Below are 13,594 nucleotides of genomic sequence, written 5' to 3'. Positions count from 1 at the left end.
GCGTTTGAAGTGAAAGTACCATATCGATGACTGCCAGATATTATCCATAACGCTTTCTCTGCGTATAGTATTAGCCTTGTTCACACTCAAGTTATTGTGACTTTCAATACTCTTTTTCAGTAATTTTTTTCTATGTGTCAATAAGCTGTTGGTGTTTTAAGTGACAAAGTTACTAAAAAATTACATGCATCTCCATGCCACGCTTAATGTTCCAGTTTACAAGGATAAGATACGATTCTTTGATTCAGACATTGATTTGATCTCAATAACACTGATACAAAGTTGTGCTTTAAATAATACATTTTTTATTCACTGGAAAAGACATGATTACTCAGGCACAAAATTCATGACAAGAACATATATCTCAGGGAAGTTTACCCATGATTCAGATAAAAGGGAAGAGAAAATGGGTGATGGTCAGACAATGTGCATAAAGGTCTTGTAGCATGTGTTATTGTAGGTATTGCAGAATATTTCTTCAGTGACCGAGTAGTCACCAATGACCACAATTGGAATAACCATAACTACAGCATTGTTAGTGAAAATGTTCATTTTGTCAATAGTTTTGTACAGATGACTTTATGGAAAAAAAAAGCCCTGAACTTGCTCTCTCGTACATCCGTTACGTGAACAGCCTGATGGTGCAATCTGCCGCACTGGAGAAGAGCCAGGGCTGCGTCGGGTGGAATTGGCAGTCAAGCACGCCAAGGTCATTCCGAACTTCATGTCCTCGGAGAATCTTGACAGGAACAATGAGAGGGTTCTGGAGCAGATCACTGCGAACAGAGGAGATAGTGGGTATTGATTGAAACGTATTTGAACGATGACATAATTGACATTGTTGCACTGATTTGCACTGGAACAGTCTGGACAATGTCATTTCTATGGTAACATGAGAAACATTACCCATCTGGTGCTGAGTTTCTACATTAAATGTATTCATTTATGCAAAATATTTTAATTTGCATTGTTGAATATGCAAATTAACTTATGAGTTATCATCTATGCAGAGACTAACTGGCCTAAAATCGTGCACTATATGACACTGCCAGTAGATTTCGTCTGGTCTATGCCAGAGGTAAACAAATAAACATAAATCCCATGTAGTTTGTTGTGTAGGGGTTATCTAAGTGGGCAAAAAGATTGTTTGAGGGTTTGGACAGACCTTTGTACAGTATTAAAGATCTGAAGTAATTACAAAATGGCATGCAAATAACCTCTCACAGACAAAAATTACTGGCCTTGCATATGAGTTGCAGTAGGGTGGTCTATTCCAAAACATCTGGACATTTACACATCTTGTAAGTCTATCAGTGTCAACGCCACACATTTATATGGACCAATTTCACCTTGATGTGCCATCCTAAATAACTTGAGTATATGCCATGAGAATAATTCAGTATATGCCATGACATCTATTGAGTATATACCATGACATCAATTGAGTATCTACCCTGAGCATAATTGAGTATTTGCCATGACATTCATTGAGTATTTGCCATGACATTCATTGAGTATATGCCATGACATCAATTGAGTATATGCCATGACATCAATTGAGACTGATGACAATGCATTTATATGCATGATACAGCCAACTTTCACAAATACAGTAACATGCAATTGTGATGGAAATGGTTTTTGATGAACTATTGCAGCACAGATAAGAAATTAATTCCCAGTCAACACGTACAAGATATATCACATCTGGCTATTCTCAAAACTCTTCAATGGCCTTAGAACCTTGTACTGTAGTTGGTCATAAGTCTGCCAGTTTTGATTAAGATATTCTGTAACAGCCACATATATTCACTGAATTCTTTACTGAATTGTTACAATAGATTGTGCTGAAGTAGTATCTTCAAATTCAGCTGAAATGTTTTGTACAAATTACTACACATACAAACAGGGTACCAGATGTAAAGACACACTGTGGTCATATCATTTGACAATTCTTGCACGTAAGGTCACTGAACTCACCTGTACACCATTCCGTGGCAAACAATAACAGTACCATCATCTGACGCTGAGGCAAACAACGGGTAGCAACGGTGGTAGCATGCTTGGCGGACGGCTCTCCGATGATGTCGTAATGTCTGGTAGGGCTTTGTAGATAGATCCATATCAAACCAACTCAACCTAGCATCATAGCTTCCCACTAATAGGTTGTCACCTGTTAGAAACGGATACTTAAATCAGTAACCATACCAACCGTTATTTGCTTCTCTTGTATGCCTGATTTTTTTATCAAGCCTCTTTTTAAGGTTGAGTAATTCACAATCTGCATTAAATCCCAGTACACAGAAGACTGCAAAATATTTTAGGCCTCTTCACATGGTCAGGCCAAAAGCCATGTTCAGCCTTGCTGCATTTTATTCAACTTGACCTTGATAGTGATGGATGAAACTGGCTGAAAAGGCTTCACAGATACAGCCATTATGGTCAGCTGTGCCTCATGGACACATACATCTATTCAATACACGTATTCAAACTCTAAAACTTTTACAATACTTTTTTGGTCTACTTCTTGTGGAGGCTTATTTTGAAGATCATGGAGTATGTCAAATGTTTAATGCTGGGTGGTTTTCAGACGGTATAACCTAACCACTGACAGTGGACAACTTACCTCCAGGATGTACAGCTATGCTTGACACCCATTTGGCGTTGGTTAACAGCTTCTTGGTCAGTTCTTGCTTCAGGAGGTTGTACACTCTAACAAATTTCTGAGTCTGAATACAAAATTTGAAACAGTCAGATTGAATGTGCCTGAATCAAGTGAATGTATAAATCAGCGACCTGCCACACTGCAGATTGGAATGGATATCCATAGATATTAGTCTCTCTCCTGTTAAAATTCACGCAATTTCACTGTTGTCAACAAATAACTCGAATGCAAACAACTGTTGGAGGGCAGGAAAGTGGTGGAGGTCAACAAACTGGTAGGATGTCATTCATTATGGACCTTAAAAATTGGTTACACAACGCCAAACATTAAGTCAGATATACTGTGAATCATGTTGAATAATATACAAAAGACAAAAGAGTTTAGGTTAGAAACAGCTTATCAATTATTAAATGCTCATTTTTTTTCACTTAGATATAAGACAAGGAACTATACAAAACTTGGTAATTTCAAGAAATGGTACACTGAACACATAACAATGCCAACATTGAAAACAGCATTGGGCAAATTTGGTAAACGTTCAATAAATTATATGTCTGGTTGCATTCAGCTTATTTGGCGATTTTCAAGCATAAAACCCTACTTACTGCGACAAAGAAGAATGGCCTTGTGGGATGGAACAGCACGCACTGAACCAAACCTTTTGGCTTGCGGAATGGATTCTGTGTCCTCCTGGTGCTGAGCTGGTGTATCAGTACTTGAGCACTGCCCCCTAGAGGCTGAACAGTGGCCAGGTAGTCACCTCGCCCATGCCAAGTCACCTGTTTCACTGGCTGTGTGTGGGGAGTAGAGAGGACAAGAGATTGGTTTGTAGGACACTGCAGGTAGTCACTCTCGTGCTGTAAGTTTTAAAGTCATGTACACTACAGGCAAGTCTAATTTCAAAGTAAGTCAAAATGGCTGTGTAAAACATGCCTTGCCTGTGATATATCTGAATTTTCAGTCCCCCCAAACTTACATGTTCATCTGGCGTTGTGCTTTTTTTTGTGTCAAAAGAATAAAACTTCATTTGACTGTAAAACCACTCCAACCATGAAATATTACATCATTCGCATCACCCTGAAGTAAATCACTTAAGGCTATTGTCCTGCTAGAAATCGGCTATGAATGCTATGGGAGGTATATCGTTCACGAAACACAAGTTTTAGGGGACCAAAACTACTTTTACAGATCAGTCCTTGGCACACAGGGAACTGACCATTTGGCTGGTGTAAGCTATTGTAAGGTCTGCTACATTCTGTCTGCAGTAAAATGCATACTTCCATTTGTTTGTGTTTGTTTGTACTGTATTGACTTGGAAACCAAAATCAGGACAAGAGATGGATTCTCATCCTAAACTGCTCAAGGATTGGGCAAAGCGAATAAGAGGGAATATATGCTGGAGAAATAAAACTTGAAACAGAATCTCAAGTTTGAAAACTCTGTAATATGAATGAGAACTGATTTGTGATGCAAGATCATAATCCACCAATTATACAGCTTAGCCCTTTCACCGAGACAGTTTTGTACGACCCATTGTTCTCATGGCAAAACTAGACCACTCCATTTGAGAAAGAGGGTGACCAGCTTGAAGGTGCAAAATATGATCTTGTTTTATTAAAACTTTTCATGAAAGACTCGACTAAATGATAGTATTTACATGGACAAAATGATACACATGTAATCTTAAATGTTGGATGACTAGATCGAAATTTTTTCAAAAGTTGCTGAGACATAATTTGTCACTGAAGTAATAATATCAAACTTATAAAGGGAATACCAACAACTGTAGTTTCAGCGACCACAGTCTTGAATGAAGTATAGTGGTTCATAGAAGCAGACTGCACACACAACAAACCTACTGACCTTAGGGTGTTGTATTGTCAGTCGAAGCCCAGCATCTAATTGATCGCCCTCTAGAGCCTGCCAGTTGACCAACTTTTTAGCACTTTCCTCTTCAGGCGCTTCATAGCTATTGATGACATTGTCTGTTGCTGTGATGAGCACTTTATCGCCAAGGCAAGTGTTATGAATGTGGACAGAGTTTTCAACAGCTACTGCTAAGAGTGTGAGCGATGCATTAGGGCACCACGCCACACATTGGACTGGTCCGTTCACCGGGATGGTTTGTAGACATCTCCCAGACACAACCTCCCATAATTTGACCATGTTGTCATCAGAACCTGGATTCATAGACAGACAGGAAGGGAAAGAATATGTAAAACCTATAATAATGTGACAGAATACTGTCTACTGTTATACTTTCACTCATCCACTATGGTAAGCTGTATCAAACGTGTGTACGTACATGAGTCTGTTTATGCCATACTATGATGTGTTTGAAAATATAAAATTCTCTTAATTATTTTACAGATATCAAGGCTGTGTCCCTGTAACATAGCTATGCACTAGTGCAATGCAAAAGGTATTTTTTGCTCACTGCCCATGCTAGTGAGGCATAACTAGACATGATACAATTTCACAGTCTTGGAATGCCTTGACTACAAACAAGAGCAAGGATACAGCATTTGATTTATTATGAAGTTTGACAAAGATTGATAGTGGTTTGTGGAACTCACCCGAGGCAAGCCACTGTCCGGAAGGATCAACACTGATTGTTCTCACTAAATTCTCATGTCCTTTGTAAACCAGTGCCTGTGTCGTCGGGAAAGGCTGCAATTCCATGGGTTTGGGGAGTTTGGGAATGAGGTCCTCTGGATTGACTTGCACCTACAGAATGGAAGAATGATGTCATAATTGCCCGGTAAAGTCATTTACAGGGCGCAGCAATGTTTCTATACCACAAGATTACATGATTTACCATTAGTCAGCTATTCCTACTCAGAGAAGCTCTACGAGAAATTTTCTCTGCGACAAAATTTTTTGATGGAAATAATTGATTTATAGACTTCTTGTATGTGTGTATAGATGCAGATATTTGAGGCTACTTTGCGGTAACTTTTGTGCATTTTCCAGTATTTTTGTTCTCCTGTTTGCAAGTACAGGGGCATGTCAAAATGCCTGGGGTTCAATTCATCAGCACAGTCTGTATATGTGTAATGATCCACTTTGCTGTACATGACTCAACTGTAATCTTGACTAGAATTCATTTGTTTACAATAACACTGCATACGAAACACAATGCAGTGTGCTAGCAAGGCCAAATCTTTGTATTTAACCATACTGGTACACAGGAAGAGAATACGTACTGGTTTTATCCCAAAAATAATGAAAGTATTATCTTCAAAAAAACTGTAACACTAACTCTCATTTTGCGTTGTCTTGGACACAAGTACAAATCCAGACATCTCTCAAACTGTTCTCTAATGTACTGCGAATAAGCCGGGACTCTCCGGAGACAGTCGTACTTCCGGGGTAGTACGCTAACTTTCCGGTCTTCAGGGTCTTGCTCTTTCCACACCAATGCCTGTTGGTGGAAATGTCCGTTAAATTTAAATTTATGGAAAGGAGAGATGACACTGGCTAGGCTACTATGAAGTCTGCTGCATTCAAATGCAATACCACAAGTTTAACCCTTTTCATCACCACGGTGTGGCTTGACCCCATTGTGATCAATGGTGAGTGTAGACCTGTTCAAAAGAAATATGGGGGTGAGCAGGTTCAAGGGAAGCTTAAGGCATTAGCATTCAGTTGGTTACTGGAGCTAAGAGGTGGCCATTTACTGCAAAACACCCCTGTGAAAGTTCCAATTTCTAGTATTCTATAAGCTGGTACAGTTTGGTGTATCGTGCCATGAAAATAAACCTTGAATGAATTCCAAATATTTCTTTCTGAAAAAAAGGTTGAAAATTACACAACTTTCTCTGTAAAATTTGTGATAGAATATGACTGACAAAATGGCTTGCGGTGACCTTAGAAAATTCACAGTGCTATCAATGTACAACTGTACAAAAGAAAACGCAAAGGGAATGTAAATGTGAACGTCTTTGTGGGTTTCAAACACAGTGGTGTCATGTGTATTCTTGTGGGCTAGCCTCCTAAGATGAAGAGTTTCTCCTTTAAGAATCACAGACTGAAAGTGCAAACACCTGTCAAGGTGACAGCACCTTCAACTCATAACATTGCCCATTTTTCATGGTTATTCTTGCTGAAACATATAGTATTACAAAGTCACATTAGAAGTTTCTCTTGAATAATTCATTCAAAAACGTCATTGGATGAAGTTTTCGCTTGATCTAGCCATTACCTCTACAAGCACGTGGCAGATTGGTATTTTTACAAATCAAAAGTACAACAATGCATTGTAATATCAACAGACACTGGAATTTCACATATATCAAGGTTATGGGGTAGACAGTTATTGTACTGAACTACTTGAACATAATTTTGTGTTTGCCATGACTGCTGATATTTTTCACTGTTGACTTGAGTATTATTGACCAATCAGACAACAGTATAACCATAATGAATGTTGACCTAAGTACTCAGCCAATCAGAAGACAGAATATCTATATTGACCACCGAATTGATTACTTATCCAATCAGAGGAAATAGATGAATCTACAATGACCTCTCACCTCTTCTTCTGTTGGTAGATATTCAGGAGGCGGGTTGTAAGACTCCCCATGTCCTGGAAGCTTTGGCTTTGGTGCCGGAATGTGCATATTAGCTCTTTTACTGATGGCAGCCTGGTCATCATTTTCCCACAGGAGGTAGAACTCTGGTTTCTCACCTTCCTTTTTACTGGGTTTCAGCCAACCCATTCGGATGGCATGTACAAGTCTGCTTACCTATACAGAGGTCAGAGTTGAAAGGTTAAATATGGAACTGATTAGACCCACAGACAGTCTTATGTCAGACTACCCTTCACTACAGTGATGTTTCTGTTGCTTGTTTACTGTGCAACTAAACATAGGGCCAAAGTCCCTGAAGCTACTATAGACATGGATACAAAATTAAGTATTTCCTGACTGTATGAAATTATCTCACTAAGGTCATCCTAGGGACATGTAAACCAAATATTAAAGCTGTCTGACCAGCGGTTTTGAAAAAACAAGCGACCCAACAGTTGACAGAGCTCTGCTGTGGTATGTAGAGAATAACCTTTTGTGACACATGTATTGATGAAGAAGGTGGATATCTTTGATAGCTCATTTCAGGATGGCCTGACCAAAAATGGAAAAAAATTCCGTAAAAATACAGATTTGCATATTTCATCAGACTATATTAGTCTATAATAGCAAATAAACGAGAGTTAATTACATTCTAATTAAAGTAAACAAGACTTGCTTAAATCAAGATTTACGTCATAAAAAAAACAGCATATCTGTCAGGTTATAAAGAATCTTGAGCTGGTTATCTTTTATTATCAGTATTTTCATCCTATTAACCAAGCACATTTTAACTTTCAAATTAACATTGTAAGTAAGTTCTGTTGAATAAGTTGAGACTGTACGTACTCAGAGAATGCACACTGAAGAGACAAATGTTTGAAACTTAAGAAGTTCAAGGTCATCAAAGGCATTATAAGGAATCATGTTACACTTTCATTGCACTGTTTACACAGATTGCATAATTGCTATAAATAGCACATAAGGAATCTTACAGCCCAGCTTTACCATAAAAACCCTATCACTTTGACCACTCTTTTAATTGACCACTCTATTTTTTTCCTCAAAAAGTAATCTTTTTTATCCTTACCAAGTCAACCATAAATGGAAATTAGAACTTTCTCTATCTCTATTTATTTGACCACCCTATCACGACAAACTATTATGAGCAATTTCTTTTAGATAACATAAATGGTGGTTCAGAATATATCAAAGTTGGGATTCAGGAAAGTTGCCTTTACATGTTTTAATCCTCCATTCACTATGAACTGTCAAAAAAAGTTGAACTTTCTGATAATTCCACACTAAAATTATTTTGGCTTTGATGATTTCCTAATTAATTCAATTATTTAAAATCATATTGATTATTTTTTTTCTGGGTGAATTGATAGGGTTTATACAGTACAAGAATTACATACAATGTAAGTCAAACTTTGACCAAAAATGACAAAAAAATTCCTTAAAAATACACATTTGCATATTTCATCACAATTTGAACAAATCTAAGTTGGGTTATCCCTAGGGATCTGTATACCAAACAACAAAGCTGTCTGACCAGCGGTTATGAAGAAGATTTTTTACCAAAAACACCTTTTTTGGCATTAATTTGCCTATTTTCAACAATATCAAAAAATTAAAAAAAAAAGTTTCTCAAAATCATATTTTTCATCTACACAACAAATATCAAATCAGTAAGTACTGCGGTTCTCAAGATATTTGAGTGGACGGACGCCTCACAAACGGACATACATACATACAGACTGACGACGGACGCCGGACGAATACCCATCCCAATAGCTTCTATAGACTATAGTCTATAGTAGCTCAAAATCAAGTTTGACCTGCTCCTAGAATAGCCAAATAGGGCTGTTACAACTGACGTCATTGTTTTCTCATTAATATGCAGAAATAAATATTTGTCTGCTTTACAGATTTCCCTTTTGGCAACTGCTCCTTTGAGAATGATGAAAATAAAACTGAGTACCTGTAGGTGATAACAATGAATACTAGAAGACATATTTATGACTCAGAGTACAAGCTGTAACAACAGCGACACATTGAACATTGACGAAGCAGTGTCTGATTCTGCGTGCATGCAGTATTTGGAAACAAACTTGTAACCTGAACAACAAACAGCATTATTAACGCCCACAAGCAGCTTCTGTCCTAAGACTGTGGATAGCTTTGCTCAAACTTGGCATAATTCTCATAAGCATTTTAAGATAATTCTACAACTATTATCTGATTATCTGTTTATTGCACAGTTGAATGGCACCTGGGGAAATGTCATCTTGAAATGATTTTGTTTTCTTTACCTTTTCCTTTTCAAGTAACGAAGGAATGAAACTTCGTTTGTCTGTTGGTCTCCTCGTGACCGGATGTATCATGGTTTCACTTGTAAATGTATCTACATACGGTTCATACGGATCATAATTCTTATCAGGGTATCGGCCTTTCTCCATGCGCTCGATGATGTCAATTTCTTCATCTGTAAGCACGACGTTTTTACCCGTCATCTTGTCCTTTACAGTTTTCCTGTGCAAGGGGAGTGCATGTGGTGAATGTAATAGCCAGTGAAAATAAAATAGGTGAAAATATGTTTTGGCTCCATACCACTTTTCACTCATTTGAAGGGTAGTATGCGCCACAAAAGTGAAAGACTTAAACTTTTGCTCAAACTTTCCTCAAGGAATCTTTCAACCATTCACTTTCAAAATCAAGAATAAAAAATTGGGGGTCACCATTCAAATTTTGGTACTAGAGAAACAAATTACCCAAGATTTACCAATATTTGAAATTCAAAATGGCTGCCATTCCAGTGTTAACTCTATGGAGAAGAATAAAATTTTTGATTTTCAAACAACTAAGATGGTGAAAGTTTTCTTACTCTTACTTCAAAATGAATCCCCATAAGTGGTAAATCAGAAAAGAATATTGTAAAAGTTTGAGAGTCCAATATCTGTCCCTGAGACACATTCTACTTTAACTTATGATAAGAACTGCAGCATAAAATGAACTTTGACTCACCAGTAATCTGGATTTTCCATTTTATTTAGGAAATCATCCAACTCATCTCCCCTGGCAGGCTGCAATATTTGCTTTCCGTCGAGGTCATATCCTATATGTGGATAGTCATTGTACCACTGCATTGGAATATTCCCCACTGTATTCCGGATATCCTAACAGATTTCAAAAAATTGACTGTTATGGCAAGGCCTGACATTACAAGTTTTGTTCATGTTTTATTTCAGTAAGAAAAAATTTAGAGAGGGGATAAAATAGAATTGAGCCATCTTTCTAACATTGTACTGGCAACTAGTTTGAAAGTATAATGAAGGGAAATGTTTAATTTTTTTATGGTTGACTAAAAAGTATTACAACTACAAAATTACAGATAAATTGCAATGCAATGCCTGCATGGGCTGGAGCAGGGGAATATGCCATCAGCAGGAATAGTGGAAATAACACAGTCTTAAGATCACATAATTCTTAGAATGATGTGGCATATTGCTTCTGAGTTTATTTTCACTGGAAGTAATTATCATCAAAACTGAAACTGAAAATTGCCCGTTCTTTCAGTCGATTTTTCTGGGAGTGGTAGCACCATGCCTGTTACATGTATATACAGGAAAAGATAATTTTTGCTTGAATTTTTATTTCATTGGAAAAGTTGCTCCATCAAGAATGATAACATTAAAATTTTGAACTGAATATCACTTATTACACAATTATGGGGTTTGAAAATCTATATTAGAGAATTACCAACAAAAATCTGAGAATGTGTTAATATTTTTTAACAAATTTACCTCTTCATCGGATGAGTCGTATTCATATTCATCCTTTTCATCTTTCTCTTTTGTATCTTCACCTTCTGTTTCTTCTTTGCTCTGTTTTGATGCTTTTTTCCGTTTCCTTGTCTTCCTCTTCTTTATCTTCATCGTCATTCCCATCACTATCCTTCTCATCATCCTTATCTGATGAATTCTTATTTTCTGCCTGTTGTCAGCACACACAGGATGAGTTTAATAAGGAAAAAAGGGATTTCTCTTAATCTTATGCTCTTATTTGTAATTGCACTAAGTAATTCTTGGCCTCAAAATTGTTTCAGTGGCTGGCACCATACCTAATGTAATTTTGACACAACAGCTTGCAAATGGTTAGTACCTCTGAAAGAGATGTCAGAAATGTTTTGGTGGCAACTTGAAATGTTCAATATAAACACTATCATTCCTATTTTAAAGTGGTGTAACACTTGGATTCTTGATAATCATTTGCACGAAATATAAATTGTTACCTCTTCTACATCATCTTCATCATCAGAATCTGACACTGTCGGATCATCAGATTCCTCCAGACCTGAGAAGTAACTATCTTCACTTTCTGAATTGTCTTCACTGTCATCTTCTTCATTTTGCAAAATTAAGTTTTCAAGCTGTTACAATAAACAACAGTTTGATAGAGTTTACATAAATCTAAAAGCTAGAAAAAAACAAAATATGTATATTTTCAAAGACTTAAAGCAAATATGAGACAGCTTCCTCATTTTTTGGTAACAACAAGTACACACAAGCATTGATAGGTGACAAAATTGTGCCTGACCTAAGAATCAAGTCTGTCGTTTAAAATCAACCACAAAACACATGAGAGTTCATGTAGCAATTTTGATACACATGAAGGGGCAGGTATAAAAATATTGCAAAGAAAAAGGGATCTAGTGCGAGGACAATAGTGGATAGTGCCGACTGATTTCACATGATGCACTACCTGAACAAGGTACGTGATGTTGCAAATTGGCAGAGTAGGTTGTGATAGGGCCAGTGTGAAGTGAACTCTTGGAGGCTGTACAGGCTCGTCAGATAAGTCCGCTTGCGGCGTGCGACTGATGCCGGGATACAACGTACCTTACAGCAAGGAGGACACACAGCGTGCTACCTCCATGCTTACAGTGTTAAACAAAATTTGCTGGGACAGCTTTAAAGAACCACCCATGTAACGTATCGGCGTGTGACAGACCACACCAGCATTCATACTCGATACACTGTACACTACACAGTACACTGGTACACGTGGTTACGGCACAGGCGTGCTGTTTTCTGGGTAGTTTCTATAAGTGTAGTTTATTCTACGTTTCGACGTTCTCTTCCGTAGCCTAATCACCAAGGTAAGAAACAGAATTATCCGGCCTGCCAAGAAAACTGCACGTTCTAGTCGAAAAATAAGCACAAATCCTTCATTGAGTTACCTAGTTAGATGCGGAAGGATCTCGGCTGTCCAAAAAACACACTCATGTCACGATAAAATGACAACTTCAGGAGAAATCTGCCGTGTTTTGACAAACTAGGCATTCCTGGCGTCCAACGTTGTAATAACGCAACTCATTATCATAATTGTACGCCGTCCGCATCGCTGATTGGTCCGTGAGCAACGCCATCAACGGCATCAGACTGAGATGCACCACTTTCTATGTGCAGACACCGTCCATTATATTAATGAGTTGCGTTATTACAACGGTGGCCATCAGAAACGCCGATGTTGTCAAAACGCGGCAGATTTCTTCGAAAGTTTTCATTTTATCGTGACATGAGTGTGTTTTTTGGACAGCCGAGATCCTTCCGCATCTAACTGGTAACTCAATGAAGGATTTGTGTTTATTTTTCGACTAGAACGTGCAGTTTTCTTGGCAGGCCAGATAATTCTGTTTCTTACCTTGGTGATTAGGCTACGGAAGAGAACGTCGAAACGTAGAATACACTACACTTATAGAAACTACCCAGAAAACAGCACGCCTGTGGTTACGGTAACGTATCGGCGTGTGACAGACCACACCAGCATTCATACTCGATGCACTGTACACTACGCAGTACACTGGTACACGTGGTTACGATCCAAGTTGAGCAAGTTGCCAAACTTTGAAAGCTTCAGTGGTGATATGAAACTTACACCAAATCATTGAAATATGTTTGGCAGTAGCAAATCTCTTCTTTCGTTATCAACTGCCGCTTACCTTTAGATCGTTACTTTCAATACTTTCTTGTTTCTGTGGTCCTGCTTTCCTTTTGCTGCGTGTCGCCATTTTGTTCCGAGAAGTAATGTTTTTAGATTCCGACTATTCGGATTCATATAGTTCGGATTCCACCTTACTGTCACCGCGACACTGGGGGCGCGATTCACAGCCGACCGAGCGCTGCCCAGTGCTATCCCACTGGGCACGGCATGGGCCGACGTCGACGGTCGGGCGAACACCAGCTGTGCACAGTTTCAAAATGATATCATTCGTTCTCGTTGAACTTTCCGTACAGTCTAATCTTTCTTGAGCACACAGAATGTGATTGCCCATGTTCCTTTGGTCATTAATAGAATC

The 13,594-nt window shown here is 38.1% G+C and overlaps 1 protein-coding gene across 2 annotated transcripts; it reads right to left on the bottom strand.

Annotated features, from left to right (window-relative positions):
- Nucleotides 1–282: 282 nt before the first annotated feature.
- On the bottom strand, nt 283–13,388 carry LOC139148214 (ribosome biogenesis protein bop1-like). Of its 2 annotated transcripts, none has more exons than XM_070719528.1 (13): nt 13,238–13,388; nt 11,528–11,665; nt 11,040–11,229; nt 10,261–10,412; nt 9,549–9,768; nt 7,201–7,413; nt 5,928–6,089; nt 5,242–5,392; nt 4,529–4,845; nt 3,271–3,456; nt 2,627–2,729; nt 1,981–2,173; nt 283–776 (listed from the first exon to the last, which is right to left on the bottom strand). In XM_070719528.1, the coding sequence occupies exons 3-13, from the start codon at nt 11,199–11,201 to the stop codon at nt 623–625; spliced, it is 2,013 nt and encodes a 670-aa protein (XP_070575629.1). In that variant the 5' UTR covers nt 11,202–11,229; nt 11,528–11,665; nt 13,238–13,388; the 3' UTR covers nt 283–622. The 2 variants fall into 2 exon arrangements, with proteins under 2 accessions (XP_070575629.1, XP_070575630.1); XM_070719529.1 differs by lacking the exon at nt 13,238–13,388 and adding an exon at nt 12,476–12,702.
- Between the last annotated feature and the right edge of the window lie 206 nt (nt 13,389–13,594).

The sequence above is a fragment of the Ptychodera flava genome, chromosome 13 (assembly GCF_041260155.1).
Source record: "Ptychodera flava strain L36383 chromosome 13, AS_Pfla_20210202, whole genome shotgun sequence".
Lineage (NCBI taxonomy): Eukaryota > Metazoa > Hemichordata > Enteropneusta > Ptychoderidae > Ptychodera > Ptychodera flava.
Note: the sequence above shows the minus strand (reverse complement) of the source record. Positions and strands in the feature narration are given on the sequence as shown.

Excerpts from the sequence above, each read along its gene's own strand:
- LOC139148214 (XM_070719528.1), bottom strand. The coding sequence starts at position 11,201 with ATGATGAGAAGGATAGTGATGGGAATGACGATGAAGATAAAGAAGAGG. Across the intron at positions 6,090-7,200 it reads ATCTACCAACAGAAGAAGAG|GCATTGGTGTGGAAAGAGCA; the intron begins GTGAGAGGTCAT and ends TTCCACCAACAG. Across the intron at positions 2,174-2,626 it reads CATAGCTGTACATCCTGGAG|GTGACAACCTATTAGTGGGA; the intron begins GTAAGTTGTCCA and ends CGTTTCTAACAG.